This window comes from Protopterus annectens, chromosome 1.part0, assembly GCF_019279795.1.
Source record: "Protopterus annectens isolate FY-2018-M chromosome 1.part0, PAN1.0, whole genome shotgun sequence".
Lineage (NCBI taxonomy): Eukaryota > Metazoa > Chordata > Ceratodontiformes > Protopteridae > Protopterus > Protopterus annectens.
The window spans coordinates 687,090,969-687,117,917 of record NC_056725.1 but is presented as its reverse complement, the minus strand read 5'-3'; the positions used below and the strand labels follow the sequence as shown (position 1 = coordinate 687,117,917).

Below are 26,949 nucleotides of genomic sequence, written 5' to 3'. Positions count from 1 at the left end.
GCATACCTCTCAACTGTCTAACTTTTCGCAGAATGTCCATATTTTTGCCTTATAATTTTGGTTCATTCCCCATACAGTTTGTAGATTTATGGCAAATCACAAGGACTGAAGTCACTAAGTAATGACATATATTTGAGTTTCAGACTTCATAAGCGCTCAGAAAAATGCAGTCAGCTGCAGCTCTGATGCATCAGTCTGCCAAATAAGCAACTCTAATGCAAATTGTGAAGCATGGGAACGTAAGTGCTGGTAGCTTATTTCAAAGGGAAGAAAAACAGGATGGAACAGAGGTTTGCACACATTTTAAGAAAAGTTGATGCTGTGGGAGGAACTGTAGTAATGTCATGCATGATGTCACAAAGGAAAAGGTGATTAGCCAAGTGGGTGGCAAAGTTTTAACTTTGGTCCTTGGCAAGAAACCGAGTTCAGGAAACAAGGCAATGCCCCTTTAAAAGGTTAGGGAAAAAGGAGACATTAGGAAAATTCTGACAACACAGGGATGGGTATTGGGTATCTTTTGTGCATGTGGAGGAGGGGAGTGAATGATAGGGGTTGTCTGTGCCAGCACAATGCATTGTGAACTACCAAGTGCTGATTAACAGCAGCTCAGAAGCTTGCAAATTAGATGATAATGAGGTCCTTCATCATTGCTGCTAATGTTGCTCTGAATCTCAAAGTACTGCACTGTGGAAATGTCCCGTCTTTAATGCAATGTCTTACTGACAGAGGTGGGGATATTTCTGAATCCTTGGGGTTATTTCTGTTGAGAAACAAAAGCAGACTGCTTTCCCTAAGGTCATACCAAGCCAAGAGAAAAAATATCTGGTCCTAGAACCATCTAACCAGAGCTCATGAATAATTACAAGATGTCTTAGAATTCAAGCTTTGGCATCCAGTCTTTGGTTAACGTACAGATAAAATATAAGCAAATGAAAAAATACTCACAATTATATAAATGTCATGTGGAAGTTCAGTATTGCACATCCCAGAGACAGATGAAGTATATGTCTCTTTGTCTGGCATTTGACACTGCATTTTAGAAAGCAATAATTTGTTCCTTTCAAAAGGTGTTGGTGAAGAGTACTGAAATAAATAAAGAAATTGCCCTTACACTAAACAGAAAGTGGTGATAGAGATTACTTGTTTTCCAGATGTGGCTGTCACACTACCTGATGTAGAATGGTAGCCCTTCCTGAAAAATATGAACTCTAAAATTCAAATGTCTGTCATTAGTTTGCAACTTCAGTCCTCAGTGATTTGCCAGAAAACCACACATTTTATGAGAAAAAGACCAACAGTATAAAACAAAAATCTGGATATTTTGCAAAAATCTTGACAGTTTATTGGTATGTCTGTAGGTAAAATAATGTTACATAGCCATTAGACATTGTGGTTATAATGACAGAGTGGAGGGTTTGGGTTTGGCTGAAATAAAATAGTCCTCTTGTAATTTGCTCATTTTAAACAGTCACCTTTGGCTTAGAAGGTTTAGTGTACATTTGTGAGAAGTAAGATGGTATGCTTAATGGGACACTTGTCTTCTGTCAAAGTAAATGGTTATCTGTCTGCTGCTGTTTGAGTATTATTTTGGTTTTGCAAGACTAAAGTGATTATATGAAGCAATGTACAATCTTTTAATGTGTAGCAACTGTTTGGAACAAATGTAAACTACATGGTCAGCCTGTATTATCACAATCTTACATCTGAATTGTACATGGAAGTGGTTATAACTGCTTGCTGGGGGTTGTCTGCATGAAAGTAACTGGCTTTGTTGTTACCTGCTCAATTTAACACTCATCAATCAACAGTTAAAGGATAAATGCATAACAGAATACCCAGGCCTTCAGAATTTCTGGGCGCTGGTGGCCTCCCACACACCAAGGCTGTATAAGTGGATTTTGACATGGACCTAGTAATTGCTTCTACCATGAACTCCATCTAGTCTAAAACTGCTCATAGCTGTATGCAGAATAGAAGGCTTCTATATTTGTGTGGGGAACCTGGGATTATGTCATTATTTCTTTAACATTCCTCTCAATCCTCAAATGTCAGTAATACTTTGTTAAGCTAGAAACTTGTGGTCATTATGATTTTTTAATTTTCCTCACAAACTTCAAAGGTGCCCACTTGAAGATTGTTTAGGGTGCCAGTTTACCTTAGGCTGGTCACCTATACCATATTTAGCAGCTGAGATTATGTCAGATACTGTACGTGATCGCATGATGGTGAGGAATGAAAACATAGACCGGTAGACATATGTTCCTTGAACATATTACAATGACATCATTCAGTCTTGCCATCTGTATCCAGTTTATTTCTGGTGTGTACTAAAATTCTGTCAGCTTCTTTAGATCATTCAGTGATTTGTGTACTTGTGTGAAACTATTCTGTCAACCATCACTGTGAGACAGAGTTCTCAACCATGGGACAACAGCTCTTTAATAGAAGCATTGCAGGAAAAAAGAGAGATTCTTCCAAGAAAAAGCTGCATCAGACTGAATCATTCATCACTGTAGCGAGACACAAGTTGCTATATCAATGAAACTGTTCATAATAGACATTATGAATGACAATTTCCACAAAATGATAGAAGCCAGTTACTGTAAACATATGTGAATTTTAAACTTCTGTTATTTTTTGACTGTAACATCATAGTTAGTACAATTCCTGGTTAAGACTACTAGGTCATACTTAAAAAGTGTAGAAAATGCTTTATTAATAAAGTCAAGAAAAACTACACTGAGCAGTTTATTTTCTATCAATCCCAATGATTCATCTGTGTTTTTCCTCACTTAATGAAGCATTTATCCAGCTGCTTACTTGGAATGACAAGCACCCTCAGTACAAGTGCCTATTAACAGTATTCCTGAGATTGTATGCACAAACACAATGAATGTCCCAGTGGGATAAATAGCCCTCATCTGTGGTGGGGAATAATAATGCCAACTGTTCCTTGTGTTTGTAGATAATTCTCAGGAATGGTTCGATTTTGAAGCACTGCAAATACACCTGTATAATTTTTGCACGTTTTGTTTTTTATTGCTAGATTAGCTTGTAGACTTTGATACTTATTCATGCTGGGCTTATCTGTGCTGTGCTAGTCTTTCTGAGCCTCCTATGGGTCTTGGCTGAAAAGGGTTAGCTGACCAACTCACTTAACCAATGACAAATAGCGAACAAATAAGTAGTAGCTGAGCTCAACTCATACCTTTCAAACTCTTAGCACTCAAGAAATCTGGACAAAGCCTAAAATAATGGAGGACAAAGGCTATAAAATAGAGACAGATTTTAAATATTGTACTTATAAAAGTAGAAAGTTGTTAAGAGTAACAAGATGCAACAAGATTTGTGTTAGCATGCATTTTCTGAAGTATATAATGTTGGAAAATCAAATAAATGTCATTATTTAGTGATTTGACAGAGAACAACAAATTTTAAGAGAAATAGACCAAAAATATGAGGCAGAAATTTAGACAGTTGAGAGGTATGGCTCAACTTCTGTCACAAATAATTGGGAACAGGCTTCACTGTGATTCTTAACATGGAAGCACTACTCATAGTGTCAGATAAGCTTTAGACTGAATCTCCAGGTAGGTTCTAGTGAAGAAAAGTGAATGGACACTAAAAGTGTGGAATGCGTTAGCAAAGCTGATAATTTGCACTGACAAATGTTTTACAGTATTAATCACTATGCATTGCTTTCCAGTAAGGTCTACTTAGGAATTCAGCCATCTGATACAAACTGGTTCTCTAGCTATTTACAGGAAAAATTGTAAATTTTAAGAAGGTTTTTTGTCAGCTCTTTTGTAGATATCAGCAGATGTACTGCAGATTACTGTACTACAAGTATTTTTATTCTCATAGCTATTAGCAGTATGTGGAAAAAGTATAGGAATTCACACCTTGCCTTGTCCCTCTGATATTTGCTGGTAGCAAAGGATCATCTACAGTGTATTTTCTGACTCCACCAAAATTGGCTGTTTCTGGTCTTTGTTTAAATATATGTGAGACAAAATATATGCTTTTCTGTAGATGAAATGTGAGCAGATAGAAAAGATGGCTGGCGACACTGGGCATTTTTACAATATCAGTCACCTACTTATCTGACTAGACTAAAACTTGAAATCTAACAACTATGTTCAAAAATATTTCTGAAAGGCCATCACTTGATGGATACTTATCTAAGGGCAGTATAGGCCCAAACACTATCTTACTTTGTGCTCTTAAATAACATTAATTATATCAGGTCTGCAATCTAAACTATTTGGAGCAATCTTAATCCTATATATTTTTTACATAAATTTTTTTATCAGCATATCAGAGAATTGCTAAATTTTCCACAGTACCCTGTTGTTGTTTGTCTTTCTGTTTTTCCTGGTTAGGGGTCGCCACAGCAGAACTCTGGTCCGCTAATGATTGGCAGTGGATTTTACAGTGCTGAGTTGCCAGCCCGACACCCAGCTTTCAAAGAAGGCATGTCTATTCACGCAATAACCTACCTGCATGTCATTAAGCGTCACTCGACCGCGGGGAGAACATGCAGACTCCACACAGAAGGCGCTCCAGATGAGAACTGCACGGGAGAACCTCTTGCTGTGAGGCAAATTTTCCACAGTACTCTGAACTACTAAAAAGAATCAGCTAAATGTCACTTAGTCAAATGTGTATAGGAGCATGTAGGCAGAGATTGTCCTTTTAACCCATTCTAAAAAGGTAGAAGCCTGCCTATGAAATAAAATTATCTGGACTATCCTTGTTAGGTGTTTGAAACAGAATAAGACAGGGAAGGCATCTTTGAATGCAGTATTACAAAAAAATGAAGAGCCTAACTCTTTGTTTTGTAGAACAGTCTTACTTATGACAGTATAAATCCTCCAAGGCTTTTCAACTCTCATGTTACATCATTATTGGGTGTTATTATATTATTTAATTTTACTCCAGGGATGTTTAACAGTCTCTCTTTTCTCATTTTGTCATCATCAGCATTCTTTTAATTATCCTTTTCATCAGTTCTTTGACTTGTGTCAGAAGTAATTTTCTTCTACTTCATTCTCTGACCTTATAATCATGAATATGTTTACCTCAGTTTCTTCTCATTATTAGTTTCTGCATTCCTCATGCACTTGAACCATCTGTTTTATCTTATCTACTGACTGAAACACATCCATTTCCTCTGTAGTGACACAGACTGCTCCCATATGTATCATTTATGAATGTGTGTTATCTTTGATGTATGCTTCCATTACTTATAACTTTCCTGTGCACCGCAGATTCCCTGATGCTATTGTAGTGCATTTAAAAGATATCTTCCCTACCTGTTGTTACAGATAAATAAGTGAATGTAAATACTTCATCTGCAGTGTTTGCTGAGTGAAGCTAAGTAAATGCACTACATGAAAATCTTGTGGTTTTGTGCATGATTGTTGTCTGTATACACATTTGTATATACTGTTATTTGCATAGGTTCTTCTCTTTGCACAAATCTCTGAAATGCCACTATTGATGCCCTTTTCTCCTTGAGTCTCAACACAAAATGATCACTTCCCAGTAAGCGTTATCATTTAACACAAGAAAAGAATTAACATTTTAACAAGTTCCTTTTTTTCTTAAAGCATGCTTCATAATAAACTCATTTATAATTTAAGTACCTGTGACTTTAGTAACCTACGGTTACACTTTTAAGTATAACTTATGTCTCTCCCATTTCTTCAACTTAGTTTTCCATTACTTTTTAATCATTCCTTTAAGTGGTAGCCATCTAGGGAATCTGATTTTATCTGCTTTCTTTTTCACTATTTAATTAAGTATCTACCAATATTTTTATTAAGAAACATTCTGAGTATATTTACTGCAGTGCTGATGTTTAGATTAATGTCCAGAAAACTGGGATGTGCACTATGCCACCTTTCTTACTATATGCAAGTTGCACATAACCCATGGGCTGTAATTAACATTCTTAAATGGATGGCGGCACTCGATATTTTCTCTCAGTTTCATATTATCCTGTTCCTAGTTCATTTTAAATCCCCATCCCATTTCACTTTCTGTTCCTAAATAAACACTTTTACTAGCCCTGTTAGTTTGAATTTATCCATTGTAATCTGTTTTAATCAGCCTTGACCAGTCTGAAACTCTGATTGTTCCATGTGAAATAAACATACCAACATAAAGTGCCATAACATTGTCCATGTTTTTTCTTTTTGGTAATGAAAAAATACAAACACCACCTTCACAGTCTAACATGATCATTCCCATTTAATTTTGAACCCCCAGTCCTACACAAAGCCCCACTGAAAAGTTTATATTCCAGTTAGACACAGCATTTAGTATATGAAGTAAAACAATAGGTTTCTCACATTCAAAGAAGCAATTTGAGATATTAAAGTTGCATTCCTTTTTTCTATTTTTCCTTTTTATTTTTAATGTTTTCCTTTTTCCATTTTTTTTCTTTTTTTTTTCCTTGTCTAGTATCCAGTGATTGCATTCTTTCATCTTCCATTTCTTCATTATTTTCATCTGTTCTTTCTGTTTCTACCACTCTTACTAAAATTGATATGTTCTTTTATTGTATGCTTCACATATTCTCACCTGCATACACAAAGAAGCCTTAGGTAATGTAAAATCTGTTCTTCTGCCTTCATTTCCTACATCTGTAATTCTAGAAGTTTGGGAACAGCAGCATCTGTACTCACAGCTACTTGTATGGTTTCATTCATACTCCTCTAGTATCTGTCTTTGTCTGCTGCTTTGTCCAGTTAGACCCTTCTTCTGATTTTTGGTCTGATATACTTATAGATATTTCTTGATAAGAAAAGCAGCACTCGAGTCTTGTTATTCTTTATAATTAGCAAATAACTAAATACCAAAAGGAGTATTACTACAGGATGCTTATAGGAACCTCCTAGTTTCCATATTACCTGCAGAGCAGCACCTTAACAGCCCACAGGTCATTGAGTTCCGTGCTTCAAATAAAAATGAATTAAAACCTATATGGAATCATTTTCACTATGCTAAATATCATTTAAAGGTGTAATTTTTGCATAGCCACATAACTGCCTTCTGACCAAATTCCCAATATTATGAAATACTGTGTTATTCCCCAATTCCTGAAAAGAATTATCCTCTCTACAACTCTTTTATCTTCCAAAGAAATCATTAGAGGTGTTTCACCATGGCCCTGTTAAAGAGAACTGAAATGTTTCTAGTACCTTAATGATGTTTCCATTGTTTCTCACTCTAGCACCATTACATTTAGAAATTCTACCCAGCCAAGATGACAAGAATAGCATTTGCTTGCCAATATAAACTGAATAGCATCAATTGAGTATAAAGTAAAATTAGTATAGACCATGTTAGAATGAATAGTCAGTATGAACTGCATGTAGAGAGAGGGTTTAGCATTCATGCAGAGTTTTCAAACTAGCCTCATAATACTTTTCTACTGTTGGTTATTAGACGTTTACTGTGAAATGTTTATTTTAGCAATATCTGTAGTTGTCAAGGATGTAGCTGAGATATTGGCTGCATCATTGACTATCTTTTTGATCCAGGATGCAGTAGCAAAAGATTTCGAGTGATGCCGCTCAAAAAGATTACAGAACGTGTTGTACATCTCTGCAAGTATATCCTTTAATGTTTTTTTTCAAATGATTATTAACAATTTAATTTTAATCTGAATCATACCAGAAAATATTGTGATGTGTTATGCAGCTATTTCTGATAATAAATAATAGCATTAACGGGGTTTATCTATATTCTTCCAGATATCGATGAATGCAGTCAGAATCCACCCGTGTGCAATAATGGTCGCTGTAGAAATACTGCAGGCAGTTACCAGTGCTTGTGTTCTAAAGGCTTTCAGTTCCATTCTTTAGAAGCTACTTGTGTGGGTAAGGCCTTCATCATTCAATTTTATATTTTGTATGTATTTATTTATTTTATTTTGCATTTGTTGACCGGAAAAAGTTCAACTGAGCTGAGATAGCCCTTTTTCAGTAGAGGCCCATGGAGAAAAGCTTCAAAACACTCATACAATACAATAGACAAAAATTTACAGTAGAAGTAATCCACATGAGTGATAGAGTCCAGATATTGACAATTACTAATGACATAAACAAAGATATAACAAACAAATATTTACAGTCATAATTAAAATAGGCATGTAGATAAGACATTATTTTAGTGTAGGCTTAAGAATTTATGCAATATGAGTATTGTTATATTTCAGTTAGACTGATTGGTAGGGATGTAAATGAAGAGAATAAGTTAAGCTTGGACTTTGGAAAGAAAACATGGTTAGAATGAAAGAAGTTGACAGGACAGTTAGGGAAAGGTAGTAAAGGATGTAAGAATGTAGAAGATGGGCTCTTAGTGAGCAGTTTAAGGAGGACGAGTACAGAGGCAGAACCAGGGAGCTTTTAAGTGTTCTTTAGCTGCTGCTTTGAATTGTTTTGGGTGATTTAGTATTCTAATTTGAAGTGGAAGCATGTTCCAAGTGATGGTAGGATGATATTGTTCCTAGATTTATAGATAAGTAGCAGGTCTTGGTCGGAGTTGCGGAGTGATCATGTTGGAGTATAATGGGATATTAAGGAAGATATGCTAGGGCAGAAGGAGGGGTTGTATAGTATAGAGTGTATACACTGAAATTGAGACAGAAAAAGCAGGTGAGGTAATTTGAGCCAGTTTAAGTGAGACACAGTGATGGGTTATATAAGTATGTTGAGCAGAGAATTTGGCTACTTTGTTATAGGTAGAGTTTAGTTTTGCTGGTAGTGTGACATTAAGGTTAGTGAGTATTTGAGAACCATATTTTTTATTTTTATTTTATTTTAAATTTGTTAACCGGGGGTTTCTGACTGAACCGAAAAGGCCCTTTTTCAGAAGAGGCCCGGGAAGAAAAGCTCCACATAGAAAAATTACCGATATATTTAGATATTTATATATGATTTATACATGATCAGTATACACACAAATTACAATAGACATGTTTTTACAGTGGTTTGCAGCACATCAACAGTTACAGAGGAGAGAACAAACAAGAAAATATTAATTTTAAAATAAAGGTAATTGATAGATTTGTGGTGTACACCTGAAATTTGGAACCTAGGTAGAATACATACATAGTACATAGGTACAGTACATACATTGTACATTAGCCAGCGTTTGTGAGTAAGAGTGAAAACTATTATCAAGTACTATAGGTTTAGTATGTGTACCTTATCCATACATATAGTAGACTGGGAAGGAGGTAAGTGTGAGAGAGGGTTACTTTAGCGTTGGGAGTAAAAAACTTTCAATTTCTGTACAGAAGACCTCGCTTCTGTCTTCTTGATACAGTTTGTATAAACTGCTTGTTCTGCTTATTCACCTAGTTTGTTGCAGTGATCATAAGGCATATATCAATGACAATTAATATTGCAGAGCAGGCATCTTCAGGGTTGCTGTAGTGCTACGTTTGTCTGCCTTTTGTATGACTTTAATAGATTATAACTGTTAGTGAAAATTGTCATTCCTTGGAACCACTTTAGACAAGGAATCTTTTTTATGTATACTCATGGCACACACACACACTACTACTTTATTACAAGCATCAGTTACATGGGAGTGGCTTGTAATAAAGCACAAGGCCATCTTTGTTAGAAGTGCCTGAAATGTGGATGTTGTCATTGACTCCCCCTGAATACCATAGCACAGGTTAAAAAAAATCACATTAGTGTTTATGTTTATTATGTATTTTAAAGTTTTAATTAACTAGTTTATTTTCAAGGATATACTGGGTACTGAATTGAGTTGTAAAATATTCCTTCCATCTAAATGGTACATGCTTTAGATTTATTAAAAAGCTGCTGGTGTTCATTTTAGTATTTCAAACGTGGCTGTGATAGTATTCATGGTATTATCCAAAGAATGTGGTACTTAGCAAATTTTATTTAAAAATTATGGAAATACTTTGTTGCAAATGTTACAAATTTGCCTTAGCTAACTATCCACCCACCTGTGGTGTGCTGGTAAAACCACACAAATGCCGTAAAAAGATAATTTGTCACAATGAATGGGAAATTGTAATTTTGAATTAAACTTTGCAGCTATAAAGGGATGCATTATTTAGCAGGTTTCTGCAGGGAGAGAATTTGGGTGAAAAACATTATTTTAAGAGAGAACAGTAGTAATCAACCAAATTTTCTCTCCCCTTCCCCAATATTTTAATTAATACTGTAAATTTGTAAATACTGTATACACTTACTCATAAGCTGAATTATCGGGTCTATATCACTTCAATGAAATGGCAGAAGTTCGAACACCATATTTTCAAACTTCTAACCTCAAAGTGCAAAACCATCGAAGGGTTAGAACAGAGATTTTTTTTTCCCCAGGGAAAAGAATCGCTGTTCCAAGAAACACACACACACAACACAAGCACACCAAAAAACAGCAATCCACAAACATACACTTAAAGTCCTACATCTAACCCTACACTAAACTGTACATACACTACTATCTGTCCACTTACCTTAACCCAAACCATAACACTAAGGTCCGTCACTATTGCACACTCACCTGACCCATCCCCTAACCCTAACTCACCTATCCCGCCCTAACCCTAAGATCTGTCACTAACACACACCCACCTCACCCGCGCCCTAACCCTAACTCACCTAACCCACCCACTAACACTAACATCCGCACAATCGCACACTTACCTGAACCCGACCGGTAGCTTTCCATCACAGTGCTGAAAATAGCGAAGCCACAGAAACGGCCCACTGAATTCTTTCCCTGGGAAAGAATTCGGTGTTCCACGGCTTCTCGATAATCAGTTTTTGAACTTCACAGTTCGAACATATAGTGTTCGAACTGCTGAAGTTTCGACGAACTGATAGGTACCCGAATTGTCAAACATCATAATGAAGTAAAATGCTCTAAATTAATGGAGTGAGATGCAGATATGAACTTTTGTCTCTAGCTTATATCTCTCATCAATGAACATGCTATAGCAAACCTACCCAGGTAGAGCTATTATATTGTAATCCTCTGATTTGATTATTTAAGTATCTGTTGTACTGATTGCCTAGTTTGCTATGGATATCTGTTTTCATGAATATTTTTTTCAGAAATGCATACCCTCTATTATTATTATAATTCTCGGGTGTATTTGCGCTCCTTACTATTGCTCAAATTGTTCAATGCTATGTACTTACCAGGGTGGCCGAAAATGGTTCATTTGGACCAGGGTTCTGCCCCAGAAAACATATTTACATAGGTAAGTAATGTTGCAGATGGGCAGGTATTTCTGTCTGATAAGTCGCCCACTGATTTGTACTGATGGTCGAACCTGCACTGAAATGTGTTGTACTGCTTCTGTCAGTTCCTGGTCTGTCTGAGAAGAAAAAAGTCCTGCAGGACAGGAAAAAAAGACAGCTTTGTCCTTGTCAGCACATAATGCTAGGTGAGATGGGAAGTGAAGTGATAGAACTGGTGGCACCAAGTGGTAGCAAAATGGGGATGTGCAATGCGAAGCACCACCCCCCTTTTTTTTTTTTGATAGATAAAATCTTAGAAGGGTGTTAGCATTTTGTTATGTGCTGTAGGTTATAGAGAGAAAGAGAAACAAAGTATATTAGAGGAAAGTGGGGGCATGGCAAATGCCTGACATTTTCTACTCAGAGTCCTGAAGGAGCTTAGGCTATGAACTACCTTGTATGGATTACAGGTCTGCTGTATAGTTTAAGTTGTTAATAGGGTGCAGGACATTAATTTATATAACCTGTTTCTGTGTTGTGATTTTACAAAATCATATAAAAAATAAGACAGTCTGAGACCTATTATAAAAAGAAACTCAAAAACGAAATCCACGTCCAACCTGAAAACGAACTTTTATTGAAGCGCTTTTCGGCACACAATAGGTAGCCTTCTTCAGAATACAGAAAGAGAATGACTTCAACATATTTTATATACAAAAAGGCGCCATAATTAATCAATTAAACAATTAAATAATTAATTAAACTTTTTAAAGACACAAATTTTAAAGGCACAGATTATTGTCACTAGGGAATGATGCACTGTGAAAGATGGATAAAATGTATAAACGTGTAAAAGTACTACAGGTAAACTCTAAAACTATAACTTAATCAACTTTATAATTAACTAATCAAGTCAGTTGTAAATTCTAATCTATTGTTATAAATGATAATAAGCATATAACAAAAGACAAAATAAAAATAGTAAAAGAAGAAAAAAGAGTTGTCAGTTTATAAAAAATACATGTCAAAAAATGTATAATAATAAAATACTAATATAGTAAGATTATTTCATAAAAAATTGAAACAACTTATATCAATTTGAAAAACACATTAAAGATTAAGTGACTCCATAATTATAAACTTCTATTTGTTATATTTATTAAGTTGTCATTATATTGTTTATCTAGAACACCGATTTACTGTGTTCAATGTGCTATTAATATTAGTTATCTCACCAGGCTTCTCAGTTTTAACAGGACACCTATTGATAAAGCTTCATTCAGGCCTGGGAAACTACTAGCATTTAATTTTATTTGCCACTTCAATTCTAACTCCAAGAGTTTCAGGGAGTAGGGACCACCTCTAGGATTGTTGTCTAATCTGTCAACAATCAGAAATTTAAACATGTGGTCAGGGAAACATGTAACATGCTTGGCCAATGCGTTGTCAGCCTTCTTGTGGGTAATGGCATAGATGTGTTCGTAAATTCTATCCCCGAGTCTACGCTCAGTTTTACCCACATAGAAGGCAGAACAGAAAGAGCATTTGGCCAAATAGATGACTCCTTTTGAGTTACAGTTAAATTTGTCTTGTAATTTATAAGTAACATTTTCCAACATAAAAGAGTTGCTGACAAGTACATGTTTGCACATATTACAAGATTCACATTTAGACATCCCAGTCGAGTTCCTCAACAAGTCAGGTTTAAATTTTAAGGAATCTTTTAAATTTAAGCCACGCCTAAAAGTCACCAAAGGTCTGTGTCCTATTTTATTCATTAAAGATAAATTGTTTTTAAACAAATTCCAATTTTTATTTAGTATGTTAATACATGCTGGACTTAATATGACATAAGTGGTTGCAAACGAAATAACTCTGTTTCTATCACTATTATGGGTGTTAAGAGCTTCCTTAGAAATTGAATCAGTGTTACAAATAGAATCAAAATTTCTGCCAGATTGAACTCCATCAATAAAATCAAAATTATTGCCAGATTCAATGCTATGTACTTACCAGGGTGGCCGAAAATGGTTCATTTGGACCAGGGTTCTGCCCCAGAAAATATATTTACATAGGTAAGTAATGTTGCAGATGGGCAGGTATTTCTGTCTGATAAGTCGCCCACTGATTTGTACTGATGGTCGAACCTGCACTGAAATGTGTTGTACTGCTTCTGTCAGTTCCTGGTCTGTCTGAGAAGAAAAAAGTCCTGCAGGACAGGAAAAAAAGACAGCTTTGTCCTTGTCAGCACATAATGCTAGGTGAGATGGGAAGTGAAGTGATAGAACTGGTGGCACCAAGTGGTAGCAAAATGGGGATGTGCAATGCGAAGCACCACCCCCCTTTTTTTTTTTTGATAGATAAAATCTTAGAAGGGTGTTAGCATTTTGTTATGTGCTGTAGGTTATAGAGAGAAAGAGAAACAAAGTATATTAGAGGAAAGTGGGGGCATGGCAAATGCCTGACATTTTCTACTCAGAGTCCTGAAGGAGCTTAGGCTATGAACTACCTTGTATGGATTACAGGTCTGCTGTATAGTTTAAGTTGTTAATAGGGTGCAGGACATTAATTTATATAACCTGTTTCTGTGTTGTGATTTTACAAAATCATATAAAAAATAAGAGAGTCTGAGACCTATTATAAAAAGGGTATGTGACATTCAGTAAATGAATGCTTTCAGAGTACAATAATTTATATAGCCAGTGCTTTTGGATTTATGTATCTGATTCACCATTAGTAAGTAATCTAATTGCACATCTTGGAGTTCCCATTTTGTGCTCCTCAGGTATAAAATTATGACAATAAATGATTTATGGTTTTAATGCTAGGCTTTAAATTATTAAATGTTTGCAGAACAATTTTACTCTAGCGTTTATCCCCACAAATCTAGAGTCTGACGATCAGATTCCAAATGAGTTGCTCTCCGTGTAAGCCTGCCCTGATTCGGGATGACTTGCTCTTACTATACGTGACTTACTGTACTGTAAGGCATGTCTATGAACAGGCTTACACCAGGGGCCAGATTACAAAAGACCTGCTCTCAGTGTAAATTGTTACTTATATTTAGAGCAGGTCTTCTGGAATCATGCCCTAAGAATATGGTTAAATGCAAGCTTACCCATTCTTGATAAAAGTTGAGCTCTTTACAACTGCTGGTTTGCATTAATCTCATTGTGGTCCACTGAACACTGATCAGACTTTGTGCCTTGTCATCATAAACACCATCACCATTAGTGCCTATCTATTTAATTAGCTAAGTAGTTATTTGTGTTTGTTAACCTGGGTAGAACACTGATCTTATTGGACTATTTTCAGGCTTAGCGTGGGAACCCATGAAATTAGAAGATCAAAAATAACACATAGCAGTAATGTTACAATTACCTACACAGTAGTTCTGCTATATTTATAATATTGTTTGTCAGACAAAAATACAGTTGTTAAGCAGTAACAGTTACAGTATAACACACATATTGAACTTATACTTAGAAGGGGAGGGGGAGATTGGGTGGATTTATATGACTCCGCTGTTAAGGAATTAGTTACCTTTTACTTGTATAAATAAGAAGAACTTTAGATCTGAGTGAACATTAGGAAAGAGTGTATCAGAGTTTATATGTGGTGCTATTGTAGTCCAGAGTTTTGAGGCAAGAATGGAGAATTGTAGAATGAAGCACACTTCAGAATGAGGATCCTGAATGTTGGAAGTATGTGTTGGGAGGAATCTATGGTTGTAGAAAGCAGTTTTGTATTGTAGATTGCTCATCAATAAGGGGAATGAGTTATGGTTAGTAGTCTAAAGACTACTAACAAGTAGGGTGATTCTGGGTTCTAGATGCAACCATTACGCTTTACCAAGGATGAAGTTGGGGTGTTCTCTTTGGAGGGCGAGGGAGATGTATGTGCAGATATTGTTGCAGGTGGTTTGCTGACCTCTGAGATTCTTTTATGATGGAATGTCCCTGATGGGAGACACCTTATTCCAGTTAAGGGAAAAAAAAGGACCCCTTTACCAATGGCAGTTCTTCCTTCAGGGGAAAGGAAGTGAGAGACTTTTTTGGACAGAAGAGCAGAGTGTTTACTTTAGCTGCCTTCAGACAAAAATAATGCACAGCCTAAGATGCATTAACTACGACTCCACCTACATGGAAAAAGGAACTGTGAGAGCGTAACTTATCAAGTCTGTCCACTTCAAGATGGGATTGATCACCACCAACTGCCAACACAAAAAAACCTCTCTCTGTCTCGTACTTCGAGCTCCTCCCCTATATTCCATAATGCATGCTGCTCCCTAGCAACCTCCAGTCTCATGCATCTTAATTTCTTTCAGACACAATCAACTGCAGCTCATGCAGATACATCTGAAAGTATATAGTTGTTTTTAAATGAGACAGTTTCTGACAGAAAGGTAAGTAAAAAAACAGTTAGACCTTATTGAGTTTTCAGTCTTTTCATACCAACTAAACCTTTTCTTTTTCTTTCCTAGTCCCATGTCAGGCCTTTTGGACCATTTGTATTAAGGAAAGAAAACCATTTGAGTTCACTATTTAGGACTGGAGTTTGGCAGTGTAAGTGGTTAGATGGTACTTGTTGATTTGCATTCTTTGTAGTTGCTTTTAAAATAGAGAAAGGTTTCAGGATTTTTGAAATGCAGCTTCAGTAGCCACAAGATCCTGCTCCAGGATACCCATGACCTCTGCATGTTTTGGCTGGGGCATGTTCACTTCAAGACAAGAAAAAAAGGCAAAATGACTACCTAGACCTCAGACTGCAGTACTTCTTCACTAAAGCTATGAATGATGGAGTCTGAAGCCTCATACTACCAAACCAATGCATCAGACTGTGCAACCACAACCACATATAGTCCTTCCTCAAAAGTGTATTCCTTGGACACATGTCCTGACCTTCCCACATGGAGTTCATATAGCTGAATATTTAGTAATTCACGACCCTCATCCCAGTTAAAAAAGGGAGCTTTTTGTTGAAGAAGAATCTACTTCTTCCTCTGCTCTTTCCACTTGGTCAAGTTGTATCTGTCTGAAGTTCCTCCATGCTATATGGTGTGGAGTATATGCAGAGGGCCTTCATCAAAACTCATATTGAAATAGGTATCTTATTATTCCCCTCTGTCTCTTGCATAGAGAGTTCACAATCCCAAACATCAACTTAGTTGGCTCTTTTCCTGGACTTGTTCTTGGCAAAGGAAAATTCAGAGGAGACTGTTTTACTGATGTATTCTGTATACAGACTGAAAAGGCTTCACCTTTCCTCTCAGATGCCTTTGATTTCATAGGTCCCATTTCCAATATCCTCAATGTTGAATGCATCTAGACACTGAGAGGTCAGCAATGAGTGTTCAATGCCAGTCCCATTGAGGCCAGTTATTTTAACCAGCACTTTGGCATTTGATCTCTCAATGCCAAAGCCAGTCAAGCTGGTCAAGTTATGACCCTGAGACTTGATGTCTGTCAGTGCTGGGCCTTCGTCAACTCTTCGCAATGGACAGAAAAATCACCCTCCCTTCAGGGAAATTCCCCACACCCGTCATACTAGACACATCTGTTCTCTTTGTACTCCTTCACAAAAAAGAATAAGGAGCTTACACAAGAATGTTTATCATACCCGAAAAGGCGTTGTCATGGAGGCCAATGTTAGATTTTTCATACCTAAATACCTTTCTGAAAAAACATGAATTCAAAATGTTCACCTTGCAGATGGTCCTTCCACTTCTTCCGGACCCCTGTTTTAAGATAACTTTACATTTGAAGGGTGTTTATCATCACATTCCAATTGCTTTCAACTTCAAGATAAACCTACAAAAGTCCTGTCTCACACCTTCCAAAAAAATGTTTTCCTGGAGTATGTGACAGACATGGAAAACAGGGTATAATATTAGAACAGTACCTCACAGGATATGCAGTAGTAAATCCCGCTCTAACCACACCTACAGCCTGGCAGTTTCTGCTGGCTTGTTGAAGCTGCTGAATATTCATTTTTGTGCCAAACTGAATATTGATTGCCATATCTGCACCCAAGGAAGCGTAAGGTACTGTTCTAATGGCAAACATAATTTTGTAAAATATACATAGTGACTGCCACAAACAGGCATTGCAGGATGTCAACTGCATTCCTTACCTGTGAGGCAAATGTCCATTTTACCCTGCGTTTGAAAGGGTAGAAAGCCAGTGTTTGTATTAGCAGGTGTTGATATTCTGTTAAAAATTGAATTTGCAAGGAATGTAACAGTGCTTTTTGTACAAATGAAGACATTTCTGCTAGCAGCCTTTCTTAATAAAGGCTTTAGGCTGAGTATAAATACTGTGTTTTTTGCCTGGAAGTGCTATTGGGCTCTGAATCGTCATTTAAAAGTTTAGTATGTTGTTTTTAATTTTTGTGGAGCGACTTGCGTTTTTTTTTTCAACAGGGAAATAGCTTGTCAGGACAAGTTTTTGTTATAAACGTCTAATGTTAAAGTAGTCTTAAGTACTGTGCGGTGCTTAGATTTACATTTATGTTCTGTGCATTCTACATTATTTGGGGATATGCTAATTTGAGAGTTTGTATTTTAAGTGTGGGAACGTAAAGTAGTTCTAGTATTGTTTTCATTAGCAATTCGTTTATTTCTGTCCGTATATATCATTAGGGATGTTTACTTTCAAAAGTACAGTGCCCCTTCTCTCCTTGTCATTAACAGGGATGTGGTTTTAAATTACTGGTGTAGTGTACCTCCCCATACAGAACACTTTATGAATGCACGCTTCTCTCTCACTCTGTCTCTCGCTCTCTCTATGTTATGTTCACTCATTCTTATTTTTTTCTCACTAAAAGAGTTTGAATTTGCTCTTCAAAGATTTTTGAAGGGTGGTTTGCAGTAGTTATTTGCAGAATTCTATATACATTTGTACAGTTTTCAGTTGTATATTTTATATTTGTAATGTAGCATTTAAATAGCAACTTTGTAGTTAACTTGTAAATTAAACATTAAGCAGGATGCATTTCATTGTACAGAAAGTACTTGCAGTGTAGCAAGGCTTAAGTAATCTGAAAATGCCTTGTGAACATCTGTGAGTGAGATATTTATGTAGGTACATTTGTAAAGCTGTTTGTTGTGAAATTAACAGAGGTTGAATTTGTTATCAGATCTGAATATTAAACAGTCGCCAGTAATATAAACATGACGTGACATGCAAATTAGCATGCCTGCCTGTCATCTGTGATTTCCATGCCCATTTTCCCTGTCAATCAGTACCAACACTCCCATAGCTGCACAGAACTAAGCATGAGGTACTTTTCTAATATTATACCAAAAAAAGTATGACCTTTCTACCAGACGACAAAGTCCTGACTGTTCAATACATTTTCAGGGATTTTTCTCTCTTCAAGAAGCTGCCTCCACAAGAGAATTTTTCAAAATTCTAGGCCTCATAGCATCAGTGATCCTCTTGACACCTCTAACCAGTATCCACATGAGAAAGATTCAGTGGGACTTAAAAAAAATGTTGTCCCAGCACCTGCATGCCTTTGAACACTATGCACCAGTGCTGGATTTTGTGATTTTGAACCTGATGGACCTTCCTGAGTAGAAACCCTGGACAAAGGTCTGCCTGGATATGGTCCACATATGGGAACACTTCAAATAGTTCTGTTAGCCTCCTTTTAAAGCAGACAGCTGGCAAAATTCTACTTGTGGCATCCTTGCAGCCATATTTGGAGGACAGAAGCATTCCCATTCCCTTGGATTAGAATATTCCTATATGCATTCCCACCCTTTCCACTGATATCTAAGGTACTTCTGAAGATTTAGAATTACAAAAGATCATTGTGATGACCCTTTTTGCTCAGGCAAAGTTAGTTTTCTCCTTTAATGGATCTGAAACTGCTCACACTTTGTCAGGGGCAACTGCTACTGACAATGTGAGTGATACTGTCTTGATACCTTTTAGACACTTGTTCCCTGAGGATATGCAGCATGTATTTAGTAAGCAGGAAACCTGCACCTAGAAAATCTTACATTTTTAAGTCAGAAAGTTTTTCTAGGTGGTGCCTAACTGATATCAGAGGGTCTAGTATGGCATTTATCCCTCCTGTTTTAAAATTTTTGTGTGAGCTACTCATTGATGGCTTATCTTATGTATCTGTCAAGGTGAACCTTAAGGACACTTCAGCTTTTCTTCCTGTGGATACCCCTATTTCATTTCTTTTTCTGGTCAAACTATTTATGAAAGGAGTGTTGCCCTTGAGAACCCCTTGAAAGCAAATTCTTCTTCCATGGGATCTCAATTTTGTTCTTGAAAAATTGACCTTATCTCCTTTTGAACTTGCCTTTCAGTCTGATTTGAGGTTAATCACATGGAAACATGTTTTGTATATTGCTCTGACATCTTCAAGGAAAGTTTCTAAGCTGCAAGCTCTGATGATAGACAACCTTGCCCATTTTTTGGCAAGGACACAGTTATTTTATGCTCTAATCATTCTTTCATACTAAAAGTTGTTTCTGAACTTTCCCTGAATAAAGCTATCAATCTGTCAGGTTTTTTTTCTGGAACCTTAAGACAAAGAAGAAACGATTCTGCATACCTTGGATGGGCCCAGGCAGCTTGGGTGGCATTTTGACAGAAGTAAGCCCTTTGGGAAAACCTAACAGCTGTTTATTTCCTATTCTGAGGCTAATAAGGGTAAACTTGTCTATAAGCAAACCATTGGTCATTGATTGAGCTCTGCTATTGTTTCTTATTACTCTCACCATGGTAAATCCTTATCCTCTTCTGTGGCATATTGGAAAGCATTGGACTGTAAAAGTAGTCTTGAGGAAGGAACTCGATGCTCTATTTATACCTTTACAAAGCACTATAAACTGGATTCTTTCTAAAGTTCCAGAGCAGCCTTTGCCAGGACCATTCTTCAGGGGCTCCTGGATCCTTATCCTTCCTCCTTCCAGGTAGGGTAAGCTTTGGGAATCTCTCCATATGGTACTGAGGCAGTGTGAATGATGAACATAGCACAGTTGTATAAGTCCAACTTACCTATAACAGAAGCTGTTTGAATTCCACACTCTGATAGTGGCAGTGCCAGCCGCATCACCCTTGTTTACAGTCCAATGGTATTTAACTTTGTTGTGGTGTTAATTGGCTTTGGTTATTTGTGATGATGTTTATGGCTGTGAGTTGGTTGGTTTTAGGTAATTCTTGCCTCTGATCCATCCTGGTTATTCCTACTTGGCACTGAAAGCCCAAATAACTGACTTTCTGTGACATGGATTAGGCTTCTCCTGATAGCCAATCCCTGTTAAAGGGAATCGGAGGAGGGAATTCTGAGCACTGGAAAGCTGCCAGTGTGGGTTTGAGCACAGGCACAGATCCCATATGCCACTGAGGCGTGTGAAATTTAAACATCTACTGCTACAAATAAATAGGACTTATACAGCTGTACTTTAATGGAGAAATTAAGGGATTTTCCAAAAAATATTACATTCTATTTTATTGAGTACTCTAAAACCATTGACTGTGTGGATCATTGCAATTTGTGACAAGTTTATATTCCCAAGTTTATATTCCCAATCTTGTAGAGGAATGGGAGTACTGGGTCTCCTTATTTGCCTCCAGAGAAATCACTAAGCAGACAAAGAACATGGAATAACTAAGTCATTCATGATTAAGAAAGCAGTATGATAAGGCTGCATAATACAACCTCCTTTTTCAGTATATATACTGATTTAGACAGATCAGATGTGGGAATCAGAATTGCTGGAAGAAATATTAGCAATCTTAGATGTGCAGTTAATATCACTGTAATGTCTGAAAGTGAGGAAAAGTTGAGGACCCTGTTAATGAATTAGGAGCTAGAATGTGCAAAACCTGACCTGCTGCTCAACATTGTTAAAAAAGAAAAAATTAAATAATGTCATCCAATTCTTTGCAAATAGATGAGAAAGACATGGAGGCAGTCACTAATTTTTTCTGCGCTCAAAGATCTCTGCAACTGGTGATTGCAGCTAAGGCACTTGCTGTTTGGAAGAAAAGCTGTGGAAATCAGATTAAGGTTTTAAAGATAAAAGACATCACATTGTCCACAAACTTCCATATAATGAAAGCTATAATTTTCCCAGTAATAACATATGGCTCTGTGAGAACTCAGCTATAGGTCAAGGCATGCATTCAAAGACTGATGGCTTTGTACTGTGGTGATGGAGAAAACAGCTGGGAATTTCATGGAGTTCAAGAAGATTGCAGATTCCACCTCTACAAAATGGCCAGTCACAAGTTGAGGCCCTCAGGGATCAGTCTTTGGACCGCTCTTTTTTTCATAATTACTTCTCAGAAGTCAAGGCCAATGTCAGTGGTCTCTGGCTGAATAAATTTGCAGATGATTGCAAATTAGGAGCTGACATTGAATCCCACACTGGCACAAATGTTCTCCAGGAAGGGCTGACACAGACAAACAACTGGTGTCAGTGTCATGGACTAAAACTAAATGCCAAGAAATGCAAAATAGTATCCTTTGGGAAGTCATCCAACCCTGGTAACTACCATACTGACAACACACCCCTTAGAGTTGACCCAGTAGTCAGGAACTTAAGGACACACATAGTAATCTAGCCGTTGATCATCATGTGCCTGCAGTGGTGAGGAAATCATTCTATATTGTGCAACTTATAAACAAAATTATGGCATCTAAGTCCAAGGAAGTCATTGTTCCACTGTATTCGACATTCATCAGACCTATCATTGAGTACAATGTCGTCTTTGGTATGTACCTAACCAGGCATATCCAACAACAGGAATGTCTGCAGAGGTTCCTCACTAAAAGAATACAGGGTGTAAGTAATACATCATGTGCAGACCACCTCAAGGCCCTATCCCTGTATTCTGTCTCCTGGCATACAGGGCATTGTCAGAACCCACTCTGCTGGACCTCCTGCAAATCCATAAAACAAACAACACCAGAATTACCCATTCTAAAGACTTAAACCTTGCCTGTGATATAAATAGGACCTGCTGGAGAGATAGGTATGTATCCAGAGGCTACCCTATCTATGGAACAGGCTCCCCATCCATGTGAAGCAGAGTTCCTCCCTAACCCAATTCATGTGCAACTTGGACAATTGGATGGGAAAACAGAAATTCATCCCTAATTTGGCACCTATGTCTCTAATGGACACAGATAACCTGTAAATGTTTCATCTCCCAGGCCCCCCAGGCCCATACTTACACTTATCAAGGGTATAGGTTCATAGGTAGGTACTAGGCTATTAGCCCTAGGGCCTATATAAGCCTAGCCAAAAAGGTACCCTGGCTTTCGCCACCCAAGAAAATGATTTTCCTGTGCCCCTGTCGAGCAGAGTCACAGAAGTGAACCGTGTGGTGAATTTCCTAGTTCCCATCCAATCATAAAGATTTTTCTTGAAGAGTGCTAATGAGGAGCTCTATGGAACAGGCTCCCCATCCATGTGAAGCAGAGTTCCTCCCTAACCCAATTCATGAGCAACTTGTACAATTGGATGGGAAACCGGAAATTCATCCCTGGTTTGGCACCTATGTCTCTAATGGACACAGGTAAAAACCTGTCAGAGATTTGGAATGCATGGCTAGGCTTAAAAAGACCCTTGTGGTTGTTAGCCTAGTAAACACCTATGAAAAAATCCAGATTGTTCACTGGAAGGCCAAATAGTAAAACTAAAACTCAAATACTTTGGTCAAAGGATGTGAAGATGGATTATTTATTAATTTGTTTATTTATTTGACATTTGTTGACTGGGATAGTCTGACTGGGACAAAGGCCTTTTTCAGGGGAGGCCTACGGAGAAAAGCTCCACAGTACAAATATATATAAAAATGCATGTTACAAATACAATAAGGTCAGCAACATATGACTTAATAAAAGAGAGACTAATGTACATTATAGAGAAACAGATAAACATAACGGTGACACAGACATATAGAATAGTGAAATTCAGTATGTTGACCATAGGTTCATAGGTGTGTACTAGGCTAATGGCCCTGTGGCCTTTACAAGCCTAGCCATAGGATTACCCTGGCATAGTGCCACCCGACCTTAGTTCCCAGTGCCTCTGTCGAGTATAGCCACTGTAGTTATCCCTGGGGTGAATTTTGTATTTCCCATCCACTCATCAAGTGTTCTCTTGAAGAGGATCAGCTAGGTGCTCTGCTTGACATGTATAGGAAGTGTATTCCATAGCATGGGCAGTCTCTGGGTTATGAACTTGCCCCTCCAGTACGTTCTGTTGATTGTGGTAATGAGGTTGATGTCTCTGGAGTGTGTGGTGCAGAGGGATTGGGATTTCTTTAGATGTACCATTTCTAACAGAGCTGGGTCAGACATGGCTTTGTAAGTCAAGCAGAGATCACCTCTAAATAGGCAATATGAGGCAGAGAATAGTTGGAGTTTTTTGAGTCTGTCCATATAGGACAAGTGTTTAAGGCCTAAAATCCTCTTTGTGAGGTACTTTTGCGGCCTCTCCAGTTGTTGCAGGTGTCTAGTGAGGTACATGCCAAATGGGGCATTGTACTTAATGATTGGCCTAATGAGGAAAGAGTAGAGGGAGACAATGATCTCTTTCTTCCTGGATGAAAAACCCTTAGTAATGAGATGTGCCACATAGAAGGACTTTCTGACCACAGTGGCAATGTAGTGATCAAAAAAGAGGTTGCTGTAAACCTGTGTTCCCAGATCTCTTATAACACCTTCTGTGTTCAGTGGACTACCACTGAGGTGGTAATTGATGGGAACCAGGTTTTTCCCAAAGGGGATGATGACACATGATGAGGGATCTCAACATTTTGTTGAGGCTGTTAAGGGAGTTTTTCCAGTCTTGGGACTTCATCTTATTCCACATCAGTTTCCTCCTTCTGTTGCAGAGTTTGTGTATGGCAGGGGAACACCAGATTGACTTCCTTTTTTTTGGAGGACAGCTTCTTGGTTCTATTGGGTATGACGAGATCCATGCATTTGTGTACATATTCATACAATGCATTGGTGTATGATTCGACGGTCATCCAACTATTCTCCATTTGAATGGGTGGTGAAGTTAGCCACCTCTGTTTTTAGGAAACCAAAGTTAGCTTTGGAGAAGTTTTTCATAGTGGTTCCTTTGCGGGGGGTGGGTGGTAGGGATGTGGATTTCCAAGGTGATTAGTTTGTGGTCGAATCTAACCTGGGATGAATTGACTATTGGTGTAGAGCAACAGTTGCCCATTTTAGTAATGACCAGGTCAAGAATATTGCTACCTCTAGTGGGGGAAAGAATGAGCTGGTCCAGAGAATTGAAATTAATGAATTCCAGGAAACATTGGGCAAGTGTATTGGTACCTGAATAGATTTCCCAGTTAATGGAGGGGTAGTTGAAGTCACTTAGTATAAGAGTGTTAGGTTGGATCCTAATATTCTCCAAGGTGGCTAGGAACGTGGAGTGTGAGTCTTGGGACATGGCTGGGGACCTATAGCAGGCCAGTTACCAATTGTAGTCAACAGAAGGTGTAATTATTAGTAATAGGTTAAGATATAGTACAGCAGAAGTCAAAAGCATAGAGAAGTAGTAAGAAGAGAATCGGGTGACTGTTAGGTTGAAAAAGCAAGTTAGTTGGAGAAGGAAACATAGTGTAAAGAGAGAAAATAGGGGTTAGGAAGGAGACTGGAATAGAGTAAGGACTAGCTTCAGGTCAGGTGGTTACAATGACATATCCTGGTGTGGTTTAGATATTCTTTGAGAGGTCCTTTGAATTTGTAGACTTGAGGTATGCTTCTTAGGGTCATGGGAAGCTTGTTCCATTGAATGGTGAGTGAGTAGCTATATAGATTCTGTCCGACAGATGTTTTAGGTTTATGAATCTGTAACAGATACTGAACAGAGCTGCTTAATGGCTGGGGAGGGATATAAAATGAGACTAAGGAGGAAATGTTAGGGCAGGAAGAAGGTTTATTGATGATGGAGTGGATGACGAGCTAGTTATGGAACTCCAGCCAATTGAGTGACCTTAGGGCATGACAGTGGTGTGATTTGGATGGCAGATTAGCAGCAAATCTAGCTACTTTGTTATAGGTAGTTTCAAGTTTAGTGAGAAGAGAAGACTTGTAAATATTTGCAAGCTGTAGAATAGGTTGGGAAGAAGGTAAGCATTCACTAGTGAGATTCTGGAGTCAGGAGTGAGGAACCTTTTGTTTCTATATAGGAGGCCAATCTTTTGGTGGGTTTTATTAATAGAGTGATATATGTAAAGGTCAAATTTCAGTTGGTCATCTATGATTACTCCAAGGAGCTTAATTACAGGGGTGATGTTAGTGTTGTTCAGTGAAAAGATGTTAAATGAGGATTTGAGGTGAGAAAGGGGTTTTGGGAGGAAAAGTAGGAGTTTTGTCAGTACTTACATATTATCGCATCCAGACACTGAATGTTTCATAATTCTTGAAATTATGGACAAACGAGTCTTTGTGTTTTTGCAGGGGTGGGTAAGCTACTGACCAGCTATCTGTGACACTGAGAAATCACCCAATAGCAGTAGTAAACCACAAATTCCTCTTTCACCCGGACGTCCTTCGGTGATGTTTATTTTTTAAAAACCCTGGACACAACCACACAAACAGAACACAGCAAAACAATGTAAAACAGAGTAATTACTCTGAATCACAATTACAGCACAACCTCAGTATATGTAAACACTGCTGAAAATATGTACTTATGAAATGATAACAACTGTGTTTCTGTCTGGTATACCCAAAAGTCAAACCAGACCATACACAGACACCAAAGAAATGTACTGCTTTCAAGCAATGGCATTTTCTGAATGGATGCAATGAGCCACGTTTGCAGCACATTTCCTTCCCCAGAAATATTGTAATGATTGACGGTTCCAATACCAGCCAAAAAGGGGGAAAAAGTAACGTCTACAGAGGTGATACTTTTAACAGTAAACACACATAACAGAGGATAACACTCCTGGGGGCCAACATAGCATGTGCAGGATCGAAAGAGAAAGTTGACATAGTGCATTTCTTGTTTTTCTCAACCGACTACCAGAACAAGCCACTACATTTTCTTCACATACTGCTCTGCTCTGCTCGTCTCAGCTCCGATTTCCAGTACAGTAAAATATCGCATCCAGGTTAGTAATCCGTCAAAATTCATGATGTTAAGGATAATACCTAGTTTTGTCCATAATGTCAGGATTTATGACAGATTTGTAAACTGGTTGCTAGAGAATCGGAATTTTGTTGCAATAATACGTAAGTACCGTTTTGTCTTCTTGGGTTTAAGTATTAGTTGATTATTAGCAAGCCATGTTTCTGTGTGTTTGAATTATGTTTGTGTGAGGGTGAGTAGTTCAATTGAATTGTTGGCTATGGATATAATAGTAGAGTCGTCAGCATACTGTATCAGGGAAGACTGGGGACAGGATTTATGTAGTTCATTAGTAAAGATATTAAAAAGAAGGGGTTCAAGAATAGATCCTTGTGGGATGCCTGTTTTGATAGGGAGAAATGGAGAAAGAGCAGAGAGCCATTTGATGGACTGCTGATGATCAGAAAGGTAACTGTTAAACCAGGAGAAAAGGTTGAGTTGGAATAGCTTCGAAAGGAGTATAGGGTGGGAGATGACATCAAAGCCTTTTGAGAGATCTAAGAAGAGACAGGACACAAGTTTATTATTATCTCTGGCTAGGGAAATGGTACTGGTAAAGGAAACGAGAACAGTAGA

General features: G+C 37.7%; 1 protein-coding gene across 1 annotated transcript in view; it reads left to right on the top strand.

The window, feature by feature from the left end:
• LOC122793921 (latent-transforming growth factor beta-binding protein 4-like) overlaps nt 1-26,949 on the top strand; it is a 2,484,519-nt gene that overhangs the window by 2,044,288 nt on the left and 413,282 nt on the right. The window contains exon 22 of the mRNA XM_044062009.1: nt 7,764-7,889. Coding sequence (XP_043917944.1) covers nt 7,764-7,889 — 126 coding nt within the window. The remainder of the gene's footprint in view (nt 1-7,763; nt 7,890-26,949) is intronic.